Here is a 23,697-nt window from a genome sequence, read left to right as displayed (position 1 = left end):
TTATTATTTATGGCAATTTTATAAAATAAAATTATTTTTTTACTTTTCATATCGAGAAAATAAGCTCTAGAGTAGAATTAATATTTACAAACTTATTTTTTTTAAATAAAAAACTAAAATATAGATAATTATTATTTTACTTAATTTTCATTTATTTCTAATAAAAAAAAAAGTATAAAGCAAAAGGGTTTGAAAAAAGAGGAGGAGCATCCAAAAAAGTGCGACCTATAAAATTTCTAGGGTTAATTCGTTTTAGGGTTTTAATTTCCTACCACATTTGCTGGTCGTGATGGTGGAGATGGTACTTCCAGTTAAGTTAGTGGTAATGGTGGTGGTGACGGTGATGGTGAATTAGAGTGGTCGACAAACCCATGTGCTTGTCCCACTACCTTCTTACTCTCCCACCACTCTTTTTTTTCCCTCTTTACGAAGAATATAATATATAAAAAAACCTATAGTTTGGGTAACCATTTATTCCAATAAACTTAACCATAATTACCATTTTATCATCAAAATCAAATTAAAATTAAATCTTATGATATTTATAATTCAATTTTAAACATTTAATTTTTTTTTTTTTTTTTTTTTTTTTTTTTTTTGTAGAATATTGAGTAATATTATATATATATATATAAAAAAAAAAGACATATATGCTAAGTGGATATTGATGGAGTTGGCTTGATATCAAAGCTAAGAGGCAAAGGGAAGAGGTGATATGAATTCATTTTCCCTTTAGGTTGCCCACTTACCTTTTATTGCCTTTTCCCCTCCCAAATGCTAGTGGTTCCATGTCTCTTTCTCATTTTATTTTTTCAAATATTTTAGATTCCAATCCAAACCCAACACGTTTACGGTAATTCATAATTTGTCAAAATTATTGACTCACAAAGATTCGAACTTTTGAACCTTTAATCATGAACATATATTGTGCTAGCTAGACTAAGAACACTAACGCACTGGCTGAAGTTTTAGAGGTTCTTTTTTATCATAAACTTTGTGTCTCGAGAATTCACTGATACCCTCTTCCAGATTGAGAGTAAAAATACAACCCTACCCTTACCCTTGAGAATAGACGTAAATCACACGAGTGAAGCTGGTCGAGACCATCGAGTTTGGTTGTCTCTATAGTTGGCCACTAGCAAGGGTATTCTCTTTCTCTCACTAGAATGCTAGTGGTTTTAGTCTTTAAAGATGTTAGCAGCTAAGTAACAATAAAGCTTGCAACTTTATAACTTTAAAACTTAAACCCTTCAATTTTCTCTTCCCCCTATCTCTCACTCCCATGGAGATCAAACCCACTCCTTCATCCCCACTCAACTCAGAAACCACCTCCCCTTCTCTACTATTTAACCACCACCACCACCTCCCCTCCGCCGTCGACGCCGCCGCCGAAACCCCATCTCCCAAAAAACCCCCTGCTTCCACCACCGGCGCCGGGGACCGGCTGAAACGAGATGAATGGAGCGAAGGCGCAGTGTCCACCCTGCTGGAGGCTTATGAATCGAAATGGGTCCTTAGAAACAGAGCCAAATTGAAGGGTCATGATTGGGAAGACGTGGCCCGCCATGTCTCTTCAAGGGCCGATTTTACCAAATCCCCCAAAACTCAAACCCAGTGTAAGAATAAAATTGAGTCCATGAAAAAAAGGTACCGCTCTGAATCTGCCTCCGCCGCCTCCTCCTGGCCCTTGTACCACCGCCTTCATCTCTTGCTCCGGGGAAACACCCTCACCCCTCCACCGCCGCCTCCGACGCCGGTCATTCTTCTGGATCCTCCCCCACCACCTCCCGCTCCACCGCCGTTTCTGCCGGCGCAAAACTCCCTTGGGTCCAATGGTGTTGATCGGATTAATCCTAAGGTATCAACTTCCCTTAATTCCCGTTTTTTTTTTTTTTTTTTTTTTTTTTTTAATTTTTATAGTCAATAAATTATTTGAAATTTTAGTAAGATTTCAAATTAAATCAGCAAACATTTTTTTACCTTTAATTTAATAATTTGAACTCAAATTTATTAAATCAAGGATCTAATTCAAATTATTTATTTAATTTATTAAAATTTATTTTTAAGAGTGATCCGATAATAAATAATAAAAAATAATTATATAATTAAATAAAACAATAAACTATATATATATATATATAATTGTATTTTTATAATTAATAATAAATTTGAATGGATTTGGTTTAACCATCTCAATCCATAAAATTTTTATTTATTTGAATTCAACCTAACTCAAATAAATTTATATCGAATCTAAAGGGTTGAATTGGGCAGATTTGATTTCTGAAGTCATCGAATGTTTTGAACCAACCTCTTTATCAAATGGTTACTTTAATTTTTTTATCAAATTTGTCCGGAGTTGTTGATTTGAGCGTTTTTGTTGAAGAATTAAAGTAGGAAAGTAAAAATGATTGCAGGAGGATGGGGTTGATAATGGAAGAAGAGATGAATCAGATGAGTTATCAGAGAAGAGCAAGAAGATGGTAATAGAGACAGACAGTAGCACACCAGCAATAGTATACAGTGACAAAGATAAGGTATCAATGAGGCCTAAACAACCAACAAAAATGAAGAACAGCAAGAAGAAGAATAAGTCGACGAGGCTGTCGACCGAGGATTCGTTGGAGCAGATCGCCGGGAGCATACGGTGGTTGGCCGAGGTCGTGGTGCGATCGGAGCAAGCTCGAATGGAGATGATAAAAGATATTGAAAAGATGAGAGCTGAAGCAGAGGCTAAAAGAGGCGAAATGGATCTCAAAAGAACACAGATCATTGCAAATACTCAATTGGAGATTGCTAAGCTCTTTGCATCTGCTACCAAACCTATAGATTAATCACTAAGGATTGGTAGAACTTAACTTCAATTTTTATTCATCCAATAATAAAATTGATATCAATCTCATAGTAACATATAACTCCTATTAATATCAATCAATGTAACCTTCTCTTTCATTTCGCGTATAAAAATATCGCTTTTTTACTAATCGTTTGATGTTATTGATGTTGAACTTCGATCTACTATGAGTTTGTATGAAAGTAGAAATTGAACGAAATTGAACGATATCCGGTCAAATGAGAATGGTGCACTAATGTGGTGCTAAGTGTCACGGTCATGTTCGTCCCAGGCGTGTTGCTCATGGCCCCATACCCATGATAAACCAAACCCTTTATGTTTTTCCATGTTCTAGTGTTTTACTTTTATATTTCTAGAAAGTATGAAGTTTCGGAAAAATCATGTCTAGGTCTGCCAGACATGAAATGACTCCGAATGTACTATTTGGGGATATGACTAATTGTCCCCTACCAAAAAGTTATAGACTGTGAGCTGTTGTTGTTACTCTCTTACTTGCATATATAACGTCTCTTTCAAAAATCTCTCTGCCTTCGTTTTCTTAAACCGAGGCTAGAGGCTCGAGCATACGTCACTTGGTTGTAGGGGACATAAGAACGAATTGGCTTAGCTCACTTGACGTTGGAAAGTGAGTGTCGCATAGTCGCAAGTTCGCTGTCATCAAGAGTGCGATTGTGACACTAAGCTACTTATACTTTCATGTCCAAGCGAGTGTCGGGTTTGTCAACAGCTTAGACAAAAGACTAGATTAGAGTTTGTCGAGAATCTCATTAGGGTTCTTGGCATGTTGTAGGTAAAGGAAAACGATTGCATCAACGGTCCATTTGGATTTGATTGTCCTTTTTCAGCCTTCGACCAATTCTACCCTAATCTTGACTCGATCTTATAACTGGGGCCTTATCGACGGGCCTTAGGTCTCTACCAGCTTTGAACTCGATCTTATAACTAATTTTAGTAATTATGATAATTTAATCTCCAAATCTATAGTTTTTGAACTCTAAAATTAATAAACATAATTTCAAGGAAATAAAAAAATAATATATATTAAACAACATATTAAAGAGAAAATGGGCCGTCGGCCCATTAAAATTTGCTTATTGACCCAATTGAAAGCCCACAAAATTTGGGTGACATCACATCAATTTTCACATGATATCATTAAGAAATAATTAATAGTAAAATAGAGGAAGAAATGCTATTAAAAATATTTTAAACTTTATTATTCAGATTAAAATTTTAATTTTCAAATTAGTTAAAACAATCTTTATGTGGTTAGATATATATTAATGTCACGTCCATCACATCATATATATAAATATAAATTTAATACCGTGGTAAAAAGTGGCCAAGTTTAGAAAATTTCTTGGGATTAACGATATACTATAATTAGATAATATATATATATATAATATATTTCTCAACTCTTATGCCACATTTTTTTCTTCTCATCAATCGGTTCATGTTTCGATTTTTAATTTAGCTACTTCTAGATATATAAAATATCACTTCCATCATATAATAAAAAATTTAATTCAATACCGTACCAAAAAGTGGACAAATTTATAAATTTCTTCCGAATAATTATATACTATGATTAGGGAATATATTACCCTTTAAAAAAGCCATTAATATATATTCATTTTTGTAAAAAAAAAAAAAGAAAACTTTTTAAAGGGTATTTATGCAAAAGAATAAATATATATAAATTTAAGCAGTGATATCGACTGTCGTAAATGTTAATAGTCAATAAAAATTTGTTCCTAGAGACCCGTATAGTTCTCTTTTTTCCACCACAATACTTTTTCCACGTGCCTTCTTCCACTTATATATACGCACGTTACAAAGTTTTAAATAATATAACATATAACACCTTAATAAAGAAAGATACGTTAATAAATCAATGTAAATAATTTTTAAAGTAAATTCTAACTTTTTTTACCGAGTAAAATTTATCTCCAATTGAATTTATAATTAAAATTAAGTCATAATAAAATTTTGAAATTATCCATTTTCTATTTAATATAAAATTAAAGATTTGGAATTTTATTACACACCAATTAAATATAAACACCATAAGGAAAAAAAAACATTACCGAAAAACTCAGAATAGTAATAAAAAAATTATTTTCATTATTTTCACTTTTTTTTTAACCTTCATTTTCTACATCGAATATAGTAAAAAACTCTTGAAATTAGCCTTCAAAAAAAAAAAAAAAAAAAAAGATCGCCGGCCGCCGGAAGGCACAATGTTACTAAAATTTCCGTCATAAATCGAAATTATCGACGCCGACATCGGAGGGAGAAAAGGCGAGGATGAGGAGCGCCGCCATGAGTCCAACCGGAAAGAAGAGAAGCACAATCGGAGGGGGAGGCAGCGGCGGAAGAACCAACGGCAGAACTACCATCGAGACCGCAACGGCGGCGAGGATGAAAATGGACACTAAATTGAAGCAACGTACCATAGCTATTTTCCGGCGGCAGGAGATTGTATCATGTCCCTGAGCGGCGGCGTTGAGTGCGACAAGAATCCGATGAAGGCGGCGATTTTGGATTTTTTGGAATTCTGGATCGAAGTTAACGGAGGCGGAGAAGTTGTGGTGGGTGGGGGTTTATATAGGCGTCTGGACCTCTGATTATCTAAAATTAAAAAATAAAATGGAAAAAGCGTTTCTGGAGGGCGGCGCGTGCATGGCATCTGTGTGACGACGAAATAAATCACCGCCGTTTGATTTTCTACCTTCTGGGACCCACAGATGCGTGTTTTCTTTGATTTTAAACTCTTTTCTTTATTTATTTAATCATATTAATGGGAAATTAATTTTTATCTTTTAATAATAATAATAATAATAAATGTTCATTGTACCATATTAAATTTTAGGCTTCAATGCTATCCACATGCATATACATTAGCTTTGTCATTTCCGTTGATGTAATTTCTAACGTTTATTTTATTTAATTAATATATTTATGTCCCTTTTAATTTATTTAAATCAAAATATTATTTTAGTTTTTAAATATCTGAATAACCGTTCATGTTAGTTTGTAACGGTCCAGATCAACCGCTAGTAGATATTGTCCTTTTTGAGCTTCCCCTCAATGCTTTAAAACGCGTATACTAGATAAGGTTTCCACACCCTTGTAAAGGGTGTTTTGTTCTCCTCTACAACTAATGTGGGACATCATAATTAATGGTATCAGAGCCAGACACTGGACGATGTGTCAGCCTTCTCGCTATTCTCCGAATGGGGTAGACACAAGGCGATGTGTCAGTAAGGACGCTGGACCCTGAAATGGGGTGAATTTGGTGATACTCCCACATTGATTGAAAAAAGGAAAGAGTGTCAGCGAGGACGTTGGGCCCCGAAGGAGGTGGATTGTGACGTCCCATATTGGTTGGGGAGGAGAACAAAACACCCTTTATAATGACCGTTTTAAAGCCTTGAGGAAAAGTCTGAAGGGAAAAATCCAAAAAGGATAATATTTGCTCATCTGGCCATTACTTATTTATTTTTGTCTTTAACTATAATCTTTTGTAAAATTAAATTAAAGGATTCTGTAATAAACAACAAATCACGTAATATTCCACAAATAAAATACTCAAAATCATATTATAAAATTCAATTCACATAATATTCCAAAAATAAAATACTCGAAACCATATTATAAAATTATATTATTTTTTAAGGACACTTAAAGTACCTAAGTACTTTTAAAAATTGTAAAAGTATATAAATATTATTAAATTAGTGAAACAAATATAATTATATCTCAAATAATGAAGTATTGGAAGTTGAAATTTCGCTTTTTGTATATTAATAAATGGAAGAGAGATTTATTAGGATTTTTCTAAATAAATTAAAAAAAGACATATAATTAAATAAATTCATTGAATAAAAAGCCTACAAACAAAACAACCCCACACTTCATATCATAAAATAACTACAAAATCTAGATTGTATATATCCATATTTCTTTTATTTAAATTTCACACAATAATGATGTAATATTCAAAAATATTGTTTTATTTACATAAATATCGGTCATGTTATAGAGATATTTTATCAATAGTTTCATCTCGATATCGACATGGACGTTAACATATTAATTTAATTAATCATAAAAATTAAAATAATTTATTTTTATATATATAAATTTTTTAAAGAAAAACACATTGAAGTTTCTGGGTTTTCAGTGATTCGGTTGGTTTTGTTTTTATTTATTTCCTGATGGGATTTTGGCATCCGTTCTTTGTATCATAAATAATTCAGAGAAGAAAACGACATCGTTTCTGATGCCGACGTGTCAATAACACCATTTATTAATAAAATAATTTAGTTAAATCTAAATATTGTCTTTTTCAAAAAAAAAAAATGAATATTAAAATTTTGGTGTACTTGTACGGAAGGAGAATCGAACAAATTCTTAATATTTGGATTCCCTTTTTATCTTTTTCATAACTACATATTTTATTTAATTTAAGAAATGATCATGAATTTACAAGTGAGGAATACTAACTCAATTGGAATAAGGTCTTTTAGGGAAACCCAAAGCAAAGGCATGAGAGCTTAGGCTCAATATGGACAATATCATACCATTGTGGAGAGTCGTGTTTGTCTAATAAGTTTATCTATTTTTATTATTTTTGTAGCGACTAAATTTATAATTTAATACTAATTTTAATTTTAAAAATTAGGTTCATAGAATAAAATTACAAGTCAAATTTGGCATGTTATGGTAAGATGCAATGGCACCTACTAACCTTTCCAATTTTCCCCAATTTTCACCGTTTTTCCTCCATCCTAAATTAGGGTCAATTTCATATTTTTGGATAACCATTTTTTTCCCTAAATTTAATTTTTTTTTTTATTTTATTGGCTGAAATTAATTTTAAAAAACTATATGAGTGGTCTCTCGACTCATACATTGTTTATAACGTCATTATAACGTCATTATTTTCACTACTATTTAAAAATTTTAATAAATATTACTTTGTTATTATTATTATTATTATTATAAATAGAATAATAGTTGGGCATTTTTGTAATAAATATTGACTTTCAATAATTAATATTTTATAATTTGTCTCTAAAAAAATATAAATAATCTTTCTTAGTAAATACAAAGTGAGGAAAGGATTAATTTAGCAAATTTATAACTTTCCTTAATGTTTTTAAATTTATTCAATGTATTTACTACAAAGTAAAATCCAATACTTTGCTTACACGCCATGCTTTTCTTATACCATATTTTTAGCTAATAAAAATAAGTCACGTTATAAAGTAATTCCTACTTGTTTGTGTACATATAGCTAAGTATCAAAGTATGGTTCGTATGTTATTAAAAATTTAATTTATTTTTCATTTAATATTTATTTGTTAGAACACAGGTTGGGATATAGAAATTTGACCTCCGATCTTAAGAAAATAAAAAATTGTCTCCGTTATTCCAACTGTCTCAAAAATATCTCGAACTTTACATCATTTCGACTGTTTTAGAAAAGATCGAACTTTACATTATTTCAACTATCTTAGAAAATATTTCATGTTCTACGTTATTCGAACCGTGTCAGAAAAATATCTGGGGTGAATGATGTGACATTTAAAAAATAAAAGAAATAAAAGAAATGGTAAATATGGTGAGTTAAAATCCAAGAAGGGTTAGTTGGTGGGAATTAAACAACTTGATGGAAAAATGAAAAAAATAGTATAAAAATAGAAAAATATGATTCTTTCAGGGTGTTGCTTGGAAACGACATATCGTCCTAGTTCAATGCATAAGTTTGGGGTCTCCCCCGTTTTTCGCTAAATTTCGTTGTGGCGGCGCGTCGCACCCACACGAGCGGAAACAAGTGAGTAAAATTCCGTTCAATTTGCTCTCTTTTCTTTTCGACGATTCACATGTTAATTATCCATGCATTGCATTTGGTTTAAGGTTTTTTTTTTTCTTTTTTTTTTTTCGGTTCTTTATACAAGTATTAATAAATATAAAAATTAAAATGGAGGGTAAAATTGGTACCGAAAAATTTAGTCTTTAAAATTTCAAAAGAGTCTCTAAGATTGAAGAAATGTTCTAAACGATCTCTCGTCTCATTTGAATGTCACTTAACCTAATAATATATTGACATGATGGTTGATGTGCTTAGTAGACTTTAATGATGTTGTTGTTTTAAGATGTAGATGACTGATGTGATAGTCTGTTCTCTTTTCTTTTACGACCATTCCCACAATCTCTACTAACTGATGTTGAGTTCAACATCAGTGTTATTATAAGTCTAGCCTTCTGTATTCTCTACGCATTCACATCCTAGATCTAAATATGAAGAACATCTAGCTCATTTAAACCTTATCAAGTCTTCCTCGTTCCAAATCTAGTTCCTTGTCGAGCATCTTGTTTGATGGAATGAGAATCAACAACGGGTGCTAAGAGAAACGAGATAAGACAAAATTACAATTGGTTAGAGGTAAAGAACGAGAGAAGAAGAGAGAACCCAAACGATCAAATGAGTTCTTGGACCATTTTAATAATAAAAGTAGGATGTTTTTGGTTCATAAATGGTAGTGTTCAATTTTGATTTGAAGGCTTTAAGTTGGATGGACAAGTGTTTAACATGAAACGTTTGGTTTCCTAATGGTTGGCCATTCAATCATATGAAATTAATTGAATATTATCATAAAAATTCCTCTTCCCTTCACCTTTTAGGCATATTTGGCATTGTGAATGTGTATATTATATGATGTATAATTTAGGCATGTTTTCTTTTTCCTTTTTATAACTTTTAACATTATCAATTTTTTTATTTTTATTATCAATTTTTTTATTTTTATTAATTAAAATATATTATGACTTTTAACAATGGTCAAACTTTGACTTTGGGTCGAGCTTGGATCAAACTAGGATGGTTTGATCCACCTTTTAAGCTTGTGGCTTATAAATTTATAAAAATTCTAACCAAAGATGCTTACACGTCGTCTCTCTCCAAAAGGTTCTTTTTCTTGCAATTTTGGGCAATATGTTAGGCAAGGCAATCAAATGAAATGGGAGTCTTTTAGATTCCATGCACCACGTTATGATATGAACAATCAATGTCCATGATTTAAAGCCCTCACGTCTTGTTGAACTCATAGAAACCAAAAGAAACACTTCGTGGAACAGTAGACGACTGGCCATTGCTTGAGGCCAAGAAAAAGTTCATAGAAACCAAAAGAAGAAATGTAAGAATTTCTTAAGGAACCAAGAACTTGAGGATTTTACTGCCAATGAACACAAAAAATACACGAGTCTTCTATTTTGCTTGTGGTAAGGGGAGGGATTACATTGTAAAATACAGATTCTATACATTTAATGAACAGAAGGGGTTGGCTCCTTTCGAGTAGAGAGGCCTTCAGACAAACCAGACAAGACACTTAACATTCCTCATCAATCATGATGAAATCCAACTCACTTGGGGGGGTAATCCTCTTCCTTATAAGCATTTCAACGGTTGGACGGATCCTTTTTCTCCCTCCCCTTGGCTTTGACCGGAATTGTTCATCAGCTGCTTCAAAATCCCCCTGATCACAGAGTAACAACACGCTCCCCTTTAACGATCTATCCGAAGGTCAAAAGTGCTTGTAGAGTTTACCAAATGAGAACTTACATTAGTGTAAACATGCTGGCCCTTCTTCTCATGATTATCTCGAACATGCTTGTAGCCAAATCTCATGCCACAACCAGGGAAACCGCAAGCAAATGGTTTTTCACCGAGATGCACGACCTTCATGTGTTGGTGGAGATTTGAAATCTGAGAGATTAATTGAAGAGAATATGTCATCCCAATAGCTCAGCTAAAAGTAGTTTCACCAATGGAAGAATTTACAGAGTCTGGCTACTTACTGTTGAAAAAACCTTACTGCAGCCCTCATGCGTACAAGGAATTGCCTCTGGTGAACCTTGACTTTCATGCTTTTGTCGTAGATGTTGCTTCATGTTCTTCCTCAATTTTTTTTCCCCACAAATCTCACAATTTATGTATTGGTGGCAGGACTGCATATGAGCCTGGAGGCATTTCTTGTTGGTAAATGTTTTCATACAACCCGGTTCAGCACAACATGCCTCTATTGAGTCTAGCTTAACTGAAGAATAGGAGAATTTGAAATTAATACATGAATATGTTAAGAAAAATGGTCAAAACTAGGTGATTATAAAAGTTTTAGATTAGAACTAACAATGGGAATGTTCATGCTTTTGCAGTTGAGAGGCATATCGGAAAACCTTCCCGCATCCATCTTCAGGGCAAACAAACTGCTTCTGACATTCTTCGGGAGGAGCACCTCCTTCATGGCATTCTTTTAAGTGTCTATTTACACACGATATATATGCAAATTCACGACTACAACCTTCAATAGGGCACTTGATTATCAATCCTTGATGATGGAGAAGGTGGCGAGTCAAATGATCCTTTCTTCTGTAACTAGCTTCACAACCATCTATGGAACATATATATGGCCTCTGCATTAGAATAATGCAATAAAGTTGGTCAGCTTCTGAGTGTATTGGCTAAAAAAAAGCCTCTTCCACAGCATTCTCAATTACTAGACTTCAAACCTCAAACTACTGTAGCGTGACCGAGGCCCACTTGATGGAGCTTCTCAGGAGGTCTCCCAACCTGATACTGATCCAATCAAGTGAGGAAAATGCAGCCTCGTGCATTTTGGAGTTCTTAATGTGGGATCCAATGCTTCACGCTCATATATCCAGGATCACATTATTTCAATATATTTAAGGAGTTGTTCCTGCAAAACCAATCAACTTCAATGCAAGAAAAAAAAAAAATTGAATTGACATGAAGAACTTTAAAATAATTCATAATCAGATGGACAGCCATGTAAACAATAAATCACACAGTTCCCTTCAATCCGATATTTGAGAAGCGGAAAGGGTAATTGGAACCAAAAGCAAGCATCTAGATGACCATCGATACCCTCATGAAGCAAATTAACCGCCCACCAAAGAATCATGATGTATATTCTGCATAACTATTAGTATATTGCACTTGAAATAGATCAAACTTGAACGCCTTGGATGATAAGTATGCTGGTGAATCCATTAGCACACAACTAGCAATATAGACATGAAATAAACTACACTTCTGTACTATTAGCAAAGGATCACATGATTAAGTAAATGAAACTACCTCAAGCGAATGGCTTTGCATATGTTGCTTCAAGTAAGCAGGTTTTCTGAACTCAGCGTCACATTCCTGGCAGATATTGGATTTTCCATTTTTTGTCTTATCACCTCCTTCATCATTATGTTTCCCACTCTCCATCTATAAAATGAATAAGGTAAATAAAAAATGCATTCAAATAAACAATTTGCCTCCGGTCATAAAATAAATATTAATAAATCCCTTTTGGTAAAACGAAGAAAACCTTCGTTTCAAAAAGACAGTCAGGCTCCAGGATAAAACCCTAATCTGTCTAATAACTCCCCTAAAACAGCCCCAACGCAAACAATAACTCCCAGCATGAACTTATTCTTTGCCAACTTTGAATGAAAACCTAGATCGCAATCTATGCTCAAATCCAGCCTCAATCAGTCAATAACGATGTAAACGAACAAATTCCTAGCCTATGTAGACTCAATCGAAATCTGAACAGAACACAACACTGACCCTCCGTTTCGTTGACCCGTATTCGGAAGGATTTCAACTTAAAATCCACCGAATTCCAAATTCACCTTACTTGGAAGTTGATTGAAAGAATCCAAAGAGAACAAAGGAAGAAGAATAAAAACACAAGATCCAGACACACCTTCAGGACGTGCGTCAGAGAGATTTCAGTGGCTGGAATGCCAACAAGCAGCTGCAACGGCAACGATGGAAGGAAGAAAGAGGCTCGAAGGTACAGTAATTGCAGAAATAGCTACGTCCACCACTGAGAATTCAGCTGTGTTGCTCGGCTGCTCTCGTCTTCCCTCCAAACTTTACGAAAGCCATATATATACACACCAAGGGGTACAAGCCCTAGAGAACCTCATACGCGGACGGTGGACCGCTACACTTTTTGAGCCCAGGCCCAATAACTCTAATTCAATAATATAATATAATTTATTTTATTATTATTATTATTTATTTATTATTTTTTTTTTTTTGCTTTTTGAAACAAAGATAATGTTAATTCTTTAATTACTAAAAATATCACCTTTTAACATTTATTTAAAATCAGATTAAATGTTTAAATATTCACTTCCACAATAATTAATATAATTATTGATTCATGTTCGTTTGTTTAGAGACAAAACTATAATTGTGCCGACATAATATGTAACGACCCAAGTCTACCACTAGCATATATTGTCTCTAAATTTTCCCTTTCGGGCTTTTGACGGAGGGAGAAGTTTCCACACCCTTATAAAAAATGTTTTATGTGAGATCTCACAATCCACCCCTTTTAGGGTCCAGCGTCCTCGCTAGCACTCGTCCCCTTCTCCAATTGGTGTAGGACTCCTCAATCCTAGTTGTGAAATCTCACATCGGATGGAAAAGAGAAGAAAATATTTTTTTATAAAGGTGTAGTAACTTCTCCATAACATAAGCATTTTAAAACTTTGAGGGGAAGCTCGAAAATCTTACGAAAGACAAGAAAACAGAATGAAGAGAAGTTGAAAATATTAATGTTTTAGATGTTCTGTAACTAAAAATATTAGTGTTCAATTTGTACAATGATGAGAATAATGTAATGTTATGCATATGTATTTACCTGGGAACTCAGTATGGTTACCGGCTGCTATAGATATTGTTCCTTGTGTTTCCTATGATTATATAATAAGCTAAGTCAGTTACATTCTTTCCCTTATGCCTCCTCCTCTACCTATCCACCGTACATCTCGGACTACAAACGGTAATAAACCCGTCTCCCGTACCGTCCCAAGGATGTTTCATTTGCATAGTGCGATCGCTTTAGCAGCAAAAACAGAGCTAAAGGAGGAGATGAAGCCAACTTAGGTGAACATATGGCACTGAGGGTATGGCAAGGCGTCGGCGTGTTAGTTCTCATCGAGAACAATATCTGCAGGATCTCCGATCCATGGTTTACCCTCTCTCCATCGAAACTTGATTCGCAACTTCCCGTTCGCGTCGACTCCAACTACTTGGCCTTTGCTTGCATGAGTCTCCATTCCCCATCCCCAACGTGGTGCAACAAGCCCTTCTCTAATCTTCACTTTGTCTCCAATTTTGAATGGTCTAACTCGTTCCATTTCCCATGCCTTGCATAGCCATAGCTTCTTCTCCATGAAGCAGAACGAAACGAAAAGTTCTCCGTTTTCCTTGCGATGAACCACCCCAATGCTCAGATGATTCACCTCTCCCCATTGATAGGTCGGTGTCGAAACGGAAGGCTTGACTCGAACCCAGTCTCTGACATGAAATTCCTCTTCTTGTATCGACTCTACTTCAGCAGGATCCAGCATCCAAGCTTTTGACCCGGCTGCAGTATATATCTTGAGCTTTCCATCTGCATCAATGGCTGATATCATTCCAACACTATCACTATTGTGCCCCGACCAACCAAATCTTGGTTGGTTTATCGACAATTTAACCCGAACCTTTTGTCCGACCGCTAACTGGTCCACCTGTTCTAAATGGGTAATAGAGTCGACCCAACTTTCTTGCTCCCCACAGAACAGCACACTAATTCTTCCATTCCATTCATCCCCTTCAAACCGTAACCCTTGCACCACTCCGATGCTACCAGGTCCTATTGATTTCCATTTGTTCGAATTTTCCCTCAATCTCACCCATTCTCCTGCCTCGAACATTTGTTCGATCTCAAGATCTGCAGGGTCGCCCCTCCACAACCCGGCGACACCAAAAAACGCCACCCTAACTTCACCATCAGAATGCACACTGGTTATGATGCCACGTGAATCAGATCGAGCCCCTCTCCAACCCCACATTGGCTCAGATAGTCCCGGGCGAAACCGAACGTACTGCCCAACTTTATAGCACGGAACCTTCTCAACATCCGAAGCATGAGCAAGCCACCTGTTTCTACGAGTACAGCAAGCCAACTCAAGGAATAGATAGTCCTGTACACTATGAACTACTGCAAAACTATCTCTTCCAGCAATATTCCAGTCATAAGTAGGCCTATTTCCAGTATTAGGCTTCGAACGTACCCAATCACCGACTTCAAATCCCGAAAGTTGTTCGGCATCCCCTGGACAAACTTTCCACAAACTCGGTCTCCCTGCCACCTTAACCTGATGAACAATAAACAAATCTTAATCCAGAGTATGTGTGGAAGGGGCAACAGAAATATCGATATCGATAACAAACTTATGGCTTCTTATGCAAAAATAGTAGTATGATATTCTCACATTCAATCCACCGTCCATGTCGACTCGAGCTATTTTTCCAACCGTAGCAGGGGTTTCGTTTGACCATCCTAGACGAGGCTGAGTGACAGAAGGCAGAATATGTATTTCTTGACCGATTTCGAAAGGAGGAACCTTCTCAACATCGGTCACCGAGCAAACAAAAAGTTTGCTCCTGAAACAGAAGGCAATGCCCATCTCTACATCTTCCTCCAAGATATGAATAACTCCAATGCTGTTCCTTGAGATATCCTCCCATCCATATTTTGGAGATGAAACTGAAGCTTTCACTCTAACCCAGTCACCTACCTATGAAAAATAATGATATTTGAAGAGAAGGAAGGGCATGGTCAAATAATGAAGCAACTAAAGATCAAATCGTGTGGTAAACGCGTATGGAGAAAAGAAATTTACCTTAAAATCATCAACCTTTTCTATGTCGGAAGGATCGGCTTGCCAAGGAATTGGACGATCCGGTATATCGATTATGAGGAGACCATCACTCTCAATTTCGCTAATTCTTCCAACACTATGATGAGTCTCACCACCCCAAGCGTATCGAGGTTCTGCAACCGAGCGCTTAACACACACCCGATCACCGATCTGTAATTGGGATCTATAAGTATCAGAAAAATGAACAACCAAACGAGGATATACAAATGGATCACGTTACCTTAAAAGGAATGACAGGTTCAACCTCCTCTGGTTCACAAAGCCATGGATTTGGAAGATAGCTTAGTTCTAACAATAAGCTACCATCAGGTCTGTTGCAGTAAACTATACCAATGCTCCCTGGCGTTACAGATCCTAACCCATGCTTCGCTGTAGTGAGAGTCGGACGGATGCGAACCCAGTCTCCAACCTTAAATTCTTCGACTCTTTCCATTTCAGCAGGATCAGCTTTCCATCCTCTCGATGCTCCAGGGAATCCAACACGGAGGATTCCATCGTCGTCTACACATAAAACAGTTCCAATACTGTCACGGGATTGTCCACGCCACCCAAACCTGATATAGCACAGATATATTAGTATCATCACAAAAAGCAAAATCAATAGACTTCAAAAAAACAGGCAGATATATTAGTATCATCACAAAAAGCAAAATCAATAGACTTCAAAAAAACAGGCACAGCCACATCACGTGTCAGCAACAACGATCCAATTTTTATAGTTTCGAAGTTTTCCCTTATTCTTCTAGGCTAAAAATAAACAGATCGCAAAATATGAATAAAAAATCACTATTCATCAAGCCACGAGAACACGAACAATTAATATGCGTAGAAATTAGTGTGCGTGCATAACCTGGGCTCTTTTACATCATTTTTAAGTTGGACATGTTGTCCTCTATCCAGCGGGATGACTTTTATAACTTCGTTTGCTAACACGTGAACTTCTCCGGAGCAAAATGAAACCATGAGGTTGTCCCTGTCCAAGATGCTTTGCACAAAACCAACGCTCTTATACTTCGCACCTTGCCAACCATAAGTCGGAGCTGTAATCGTTCTTTTGAATTTTACCCAGTCGCCAATTGCGAATCTAGTCATGATTGAAATTTACGAACTGTAATTCTTATAATAATGAACATAAATAATTGTATAAGTATGCAGTTATTGACATTACATTGTAGGAGACAGATGAATGCCCCTAGACGCCAACGCCTCCCACAATTCTTCAGATATCCATTCCCGAGGAAGGGCCTCCAAAAAATCACGCAACGTCTTGCCACTGTCACCAGATAAATTTTCTCATCAATAAAAATGATGCTTAAACTCTCCTTTCTATGCCCACAGCATTGAATTTAGATGTCGTACATATAGAACGTTACATTATTTACTGGCAAAACTTCGATCGATTCAAATACAAAACATTAATAATATGTAACAGCCAACTGGTACTTGCCTGTGGTTTCTGACTTCAACAGCAGCATCTGTGTTCCTGAGCATCACAATGAGCCACTGAAGATTTTCACGTATCATTTTGGCTGCATCTGCTGCAATATGGAAAGCGTTATCGCCTTCATCGTCCTAACAGCAATTGGCAAGAATTGTAAGCAGACAGCATAAGAAATTCCCTTTATGAAAGAAAAGAAGATGAAGCATCAGCCATAAAAACTCAATAGTGTAACAACTCAAGCGCACCGGTAGCAGATATTGTCCTCTTTGAGCTTTTCTTTTCGGGCTTCCCCTCAAGGTTTTTAAAATGTGTCTACTAGGGAGAGATTTCCATACCCTTATAAAGAATGTTTCATTTTCCTCCCTCCCTAAGCGATGTGGGATCTCACAATCCACCCCCCTTTGGGGCCCAACATCCTTGCTGGCACACCGCCCCGTGCCCACCCCCTTCAGGGTTTAGCCTCCTCGCTGGCACATCGCCCGGTGTTTGGCTCTAATGCCATTTGTAACAACCCAAGCCCACCGCTAGCAGATATTGTTCTCTTTGGACTTTCCCTTTCAGACTTCCCCTCAAGGTTTTTAAAATGCGTCTGTTAGGAAGAGGTTTCCACACCCTTATATAGAATGCTTCGTTCTCCTCAACCACCAATGTGGGATCTCACAAATAGTCATCAAAAAGCAACTCTTTTAATTGGAAACATTCATTGACATGAATAATATGGACAAATTATCGTATAAAGTCAATAAGAAATACTCTCGATAACATGCTCAGAGCATAAAACATCCTTAACCTACGAAACCCACAAAGAGGCCCTTTATATCGTATCCTATCCGATATACTCTTTACATGTGTTCCCTACTTAATTCGATTTGTTTATTGTCCCAGCAATGTTTGTGAGAACTTTCTTAAGAAAGAATCGGTTTCACTTCGTAACACAAAAATGTTGATTCTTTTCTCTTTTCTTTTCGGGGAGGGGGTGTTCAAAGACAAAACGATCTTATGAAAATTTGAACGAACCTGCAAATTATAATTTGCCCCGGAAGACAAGAGCAATCCAACACATGAGTTCGCTCCACGGGCTAATGCTACATGAAGGGGTATTGTATTGTGCACATTGCAGATGTTGACATCCACCCCAGCATCAAGAATAAGCTGACCACGCGATTTTTTTCAAAATTCAGAACTAAATAAAGTGGGTATGCAGGAAAATAAGGGGGAAAAGAAGTAAAAGTTGTAAGAGAACATATTTATTCTTAACATCCACGTGCACGAGCATTATCCATATATTTGTTATAGTACCTTAACCAATTCGACATCGTTAGCCATAGCGGCAGTGTGAAGAGCTGTCCGACCATGCTGGGCATCCTGGGCAGATGGATCTGCTCCAGCATGAAGCAACAGCTTAACTAGACTTCTTCCATCTACAAGAAGCATGAAGTAACAAATAAATGGTGCAACTACTGGGAAACGAAATACGATAAAAGAACATGAAATTGATAAAATCATAAAAATTAATTTTAAAAACAAAAACTAAAAACGGAACTGCACCAAGACGTATATTTTGCTCTCTTTGTCGTTCTAGAAACTCTCTCTTATCATACCCTTTCCAGTCTCCTGTGAGGACTCAAGGATCAACCAAAAGGAAGTGGGAACAGAAGATAGCTAGATTATCCGACTGCGAATACATTAGCTTAACCTATGAATATGGATGATTATACACACAACGCTACATATAAAAAAAATAATCTACTTCAGTGGCAGCTAGAAGTGCAGAGCTTTTATTCCACTAAATTTAGAAAGATACATCAAGAGACCAAGAGAAAATCTAACTGAGAGTAACATTGGTAAGAATCACAGAAGAACGATAGTAGCATCAACATATGGAACTACTGGATAATGAAATACTTGAGTTATTCAAGTAAAAAGGCAAGTGCCTTAGCTCCACTTTTCTTTAGAGGGTATAGGTCCACAACTACAATTAGGGATATTATTATTTCTCCGCATCTTTTAACATAGAAATCAGGAGAAAATCATGCTAAATAATATCATATAGGACCTAGAAGAGGGTAGTTGGCTAATTCCTGGATGTTGCATTCACTTCAGAAAATAAATAGACTGCTGAAAGCAAGCTACATTATAGACTCGTTTATAGAACTTCAAAATTGTGAAATCCCACATTGATTGGGGAGGAGAACGAAGCATTCTTTATAAGGGTGTGGAAACCTCTCCCTAGCAAACACGTTTTAAAAAGCTTGAGGGAAAGCCCAAAGAAGACAATATCTGCTAGCGGTGGGCTTGGGCTGTTAAAATGGTATCAGAGCTAGACACCGGGCGATGTGCTAGCGAGGAGGTTGAGCCCCGAGGGGGGTGGACATGAGGCGGTGTGCTAACAAGGACGCTGGGCCCCGAAGGGGGGTGGATTAGGAGGGTTCCACATCGATTGGAGAAGGAAACGAATGCCAGTGAGGACGCTAGGCCCCGAAGGGGGGGTGGACTGTGAGATCCCACATTAGTTCGGGAGGAGAACGAAGGATTCTTTATAAGGATGTGAAAACCTCTCCCTATCAGACACATTTTAAAAACCTTGAAGGAAAACCCGAAAAGGAAAGCCCAAAGAGGACAATATCTGCTAGCGGTGGGCTTGCGCTGTTACAAAAATACTCCCCCCGAACGCAAAATCAACTCCTTGATGTCCATTGCGCACATAACTACAATAATTGTCTTTTTCCATAGTATTTAATAATCAGAAAATTAAGAAGTAGAAGTTGGCCTACCTTTACAAATTAGAACTCTTAACATCCATGAGTTGGCTAATGAATTTCACTAAATGCAACTATTAGCAATATTAATTGACAAATTGCTATTATTACCACTTTCACGATCTTTTTTTAGAGCAGCAGCCATACACAATGCGGTTCCAGCTGGGCTCGGAATGTCAATTGCCTCAGCAATCTCTTCAGCGGTTGCAATTTCCATCCACTTTTTAACGACGACGACATTACACGTTGACACGCACATGTGCAAGGGTCTGAAAACAGAATAAATAGAAATATGAAGGTGCTCCAAACATTTATTAAGGGAACGAGAAAGAAAGCCTAACGTCGGGGGTCAAGAAAAACTCCAAACAACTCATGAAAAAAACCATCAATTAAGTAAATGTTTTACTTACGTAAGATTTTTTGAATTCAATATAGCCATTGATCTACATCCCCCGTTCTCCAAAATTATCAGAGCGCAATCCGAATACTTCTTGGTGACTGCTCTGTGCAGAACTGATTCACCTTCATCGTCAACTAGATTCGGGTCAGCTCCAGCCAACAGTAACTCCTATACAGATTTCAGTACGAAGGGATCTGATCAAATTTTGTAAGAAATTAGAAGAAAGATGTCTACCCAAACCACATCTGATAAATAGAGTTCAACAAAGCCTACACGCATGCAATCAGGTTGGCCATGATAGGCACAGACATGAGCAATGGACGGCCCGAACCCTTCCCTCAATCTAGAACAAACGTTTGCACCTCTTTCAATGAGAATACGAACACATTCTGGGGATCCAGCAGCTAAAGCAAACACTAGTGGAGGATCCCCATCTTTGTCCAAAATGTCGACCTTAGCCTCCTTGAACTCCAAAATAGCCTCTACAATTTCAGCAAAGCCACGTCGACAGGCCAGGTGGAGAGCCGTTTGACCCTCGTCATTTTGAGCTTCTAACAATTTAGAGATTAAGCTGCTACTGTTTCTCGATGCAGCTTTTACAAGAAGATCTCTGCATAAGCAAAAGGGAGGAATGTTAAGTAAACTTTATTATGATAAACCTTAACGATTACAACAATTTTCGGACAATGATCAACTTGCCTAACACCACTGCTGTCTCCATCAGACACAAGACGATGCAGATGACCAAGGTTATAACGAAAAACTTCAGTATCAGACATGAGAGAGGTTTCAGTTTCTATGGCATAGGGTCCAGAGCATTTAGCCAAGTCACTGCTTTTACATAAATAAGACGAGAATTTGGGTAAGAAAACAAGAATAAAAGCACCGAAAGCTGCCTACGCTCTTATCGCAGTAGCTCCAAAATGCAAAGACGAGATGTTCTGATGTGCGAACAGGTAATTGAATTGCTTACTTATCAGAACTTGCAGAAAGGCTCCGTGGAATCTCTTGCAGATAGCGAAGGAATGTCGTTAGCATTTTGTTGAATGTAGGCCTTTTCACAGACTTGAACTGCAAGCAGTCACCGATCATTTTCCACAATTCTCTAGGTATCCCGACACCTACAATGCTTGCATATTGTGGAGGTAGTTTCTTAGCCTTTACAACGGCTCGGTAAATTTCCTCCGTGCATAAACCAGACCATCTGCAGAACAAAATCAATATTAGTAAACCTACCCGACAACCAGAATCGATGAAATAAAAAGAAAAATCACTTTACAGGATCCAGTAGCCACACATACGGGATAGAACCGGTACACATTTCCACCAACGTACAGGCAAAACTCCAAGCATCCGATTCTACAGAAATACCAAGCCCATCGTCCCAGAACGTCAGTGACTTCTTAACAGGCTCCCACGCTTCAGGAGCAGCATAATGTGGACTTAGCATCGCACATTCCATGCACAAATGCGTCTTCGATGAATCACAATCTGATCTAGCTTTTGAGCACATGGGCTTCTTTAGTATAGCAGCAAGTCCATAATCAGAAACCACTGCATGACCAGTAGCATCCAAAAGAAGGTTTGATGGTTTTATGTTCATACATACAACACCAGCAGCATGCAGTTCAGCCACACCTCTTGCAACGTCCACACCGTACCTAGCATTGGCAAATGCATGAACAATGTGAAGAAAGTTCATAGTAAGCTAGCTAATACCAATAATAGTTGCTTCCATTTCCTGAAAGAGCTGATTCCTCTAGGTTAATGAGATGGATACTTAAAAGAATCAGCGACATGCCTCGAGACAGCGTTCAAATGGGCCAATAGTACCATGCCCCCCAGACTTGATCCAAACTTTTAACTTCATTTTTCCAGATTCGTCTATTATGCTCGGTCTCAACGATTCATATGAATGAGCAAAACAAAACAATCGCCATAACGGCTCATACATATCCTTAAAGTTGTGATCACAGAAATCATGCACTACAAATCCTTTTATGATCTAGGAAAGAACTAATCAAAATCATACACCTCCAACAGCCTAAGATTTGGCAAACAATTATAGAACACGAAAACAAGAAAAGGGGGCCAAAGAATCCACCCAAATGCTAAGATTTATAGTAAAGAAATAATTAAGAACCAACAATTCCAAGCACAAGATCAAGTCAAAACCTCAGTATTTGCTCCAATGTCAGGCGCCCCTCGTTCTCCTGCATCTTGGATTGAACAGAACCGTAACACCTATCCATAACCAGATACAAGGAGCCATCCATTTCCATTGCCCCATGAAATGTACACACATTCCTACACCACATGGAAGCCCGCCGCAAGCTCTCGAGCTGCTCAAGAACCCAACCCAAATCCATATCATCACCCACTGCCACTTTCTTCACAGCAACCTGATGTCTACACCTTGTGCTCCCATTTCCCATGCCGCCAAGCACCGCAGTCCATATTTCAACGCCATCCCTTCGACCCTCCCCTATTTGACGCAATAGCTTCAAATCCTTATGTACTCCAACATCTATCACCGGCCCGCACCCTCCCGAGGTCGACGTACAGGATCCGCCACTCCAACGGCGGCGAGAGAGCGATTCCTCATCGGCATTCACCTCACCATCGCCGTTTTCATCGTCTCTCTCATCATCCGTGAAACCACAATCGAATTCCGACGCCGCTACTGCCGTTTTCGAGCTGGAGTGAATCAATGCAAGTACCGCAAAGTTCTTGCGCAGGGCTTGAATGGAATTCCCTACCACCGACACATATCGACATCTCGGACACGACAGCCTCGTGTCGGACGAAGCTATGAACATCCGAGACATACAGTCCGCACAGAAACCATGGCCGCAGTGAAGTAAAAGCGGCACTCTATCTTCCTCGTTGTACCGATTCTGGCACACGGAACAACAGGGAACTTTCATTTCTTCCACTTCCAGTAATCTCCAACCCCTAAAAACTTACCCAGAAGAAATCAAACCAAACAGGAACAGACCCAGAGAAGTTGTAGCTCGAAATTTAAGCTCAATCGATGTGGGGTATGGCAAGAGCTACGATTGAACCAAGTGGGAGTTGAATTCCAGATCCATGAGGTTAGTTCCAGGAAGAATTGCTAAATGAGAACTGAAGCTACCTACAGCTATGCCCGAAAATGGTAAAGTGGAGAGAATCGACAAAAGAATCCAACGGAGAGGGAGAAGGATTTTAGGGAGAAAAAAATAAAAAATAAAAGTAAGAAAAATTCCATTTTTCTTTTTTAACTTTCAGTGACTTTGTTCCTCTTCCGTAAAATCATGGTTTAATTATTATATTCTTTCTTTTTAATCTCTAAACTTTTATAAACTTTAAATTAATTTTAGACCTTTTTATTACTTACATTTCTTAATATTTTTATTTTATCCTTCAAAATCATCTAAATAAAATTATTACTTTC

General features: G+C 37.1%; 3 protein-coding genes across 4 annotated transcripts; 1 reads left to right on the top strand and 2 right to left on the bottom strand.

Annotated features, from left to right (window-relative positions):
• The first annotated feature begins 1,075 nt into the window (after positions 1–1,075).
• On the top strand, positions 1,076–2,984 carry LOC111790229 (uncharacterized). Its single transcript, XM_023671083.2, has 2 exons — positions 1,076–1,858; positions 2,418–2,984. Exons 1-2 carry the CDS (start codon positions 1,283–1,285, stop codon positions 2,832–2,834), a joined length of 993 nt encoding a protein of 330 aa, XP_023526851.2. The 5' UTR covers positions 1,076–1,282; the 3' UTR covers positions 2,835–2,984.
• Positions 2,985–10,078: 7,094 nt separating this feature from the next.
• On the bottom strand, positions 10,079–12,814 carry TFIIIA (transcription factor IIIA). Of its 2 annotated transcripts, XM_023671065.2 has the most exons (6): positions 12,643–12,814; positions 12,024–12,158; positions 11,056–11,338; positions 10,724–10,962; positions 10,488–10,631; positions 10,079–10,401 (listed from the first exon to the last, which is right to left on the bottom strand). In XM_023671065.2, exons 2-6 carry the CDS (start codon positions 12,156–12,158, stop codon positions 10,255–10,257), a joined length of 948 nt encoding a protein of 315 aa, XP_023526833.2. In that variant the 5' UTR covers positions 12,643–12,814; the 3' UTR covers positions 10,079–10,254. The 2 variants fall into 2 exon arrangements, with proteins under 2 accessions (XP_023526833.2, XP_023526840.1); XM_023671072.2 differs by lacking the exon at positions 12,643–12,814 and having other exon boundaries at positions 11,056–11,622; positions 12,024–12,163.
• Positions 12,815–13,492: 678 nt separating this feature from the next.
• On the bottom strand, positions 13,493–23,466 carry KEG (protein kinase KEG). The gene is made up of 16 exons (XM_023675078.2): positions 22,437–23,466; positions 21,563–21,922; positions 21,235–21,465; positions 20,961–21,092; positions 20,535–20,871; positions 20,272–20,429; positions 19,973–20,130; positions 18,402–18,523; positions 18,120–18,254; positions 17,109–17,233; positions 16,830–16,934; positions 16,512–16,745; positions 15,882–16,215; positions 15,623–15,811; positions 15,212–15,517; positions 13,493–15,094 (listed from the first exon to the last, which is right to left on the bottom strand). Exons 1-16 carry the CDS (start codon positions 23,186–23,188, stop codon positions 13,877–13,879), a joined length of 4,896 nt encoding a protein of 1,631 aa, XP_023530846.2. The 5' UTR covers positions 23,189–23,466; the 3' UTR covers positions 13,493–13,876.
• Positions 23,467–23,697: the final 231 nt, after the last annotated feature.

Source organism: Cucurbita pepo, chromosome 1 (genome assembly GCF_057944985.1).
Source record: "Cucurbita pepo subsp. pepo isolate OVF chromosome 1, ASM5794498v1, whole genome shotgun sequence".
NCBI lineage: Eukaryota > Viridiplantae > Streptophyta > Magnoliopsida > Cucurbitales > Cucurbitaceae > Cucurbita > Cucurbita pepo.
Note: the sequence above shows the minus strand (reverse complement) of the source record. Positions and strands in the feature narration are given on the sequence as shown.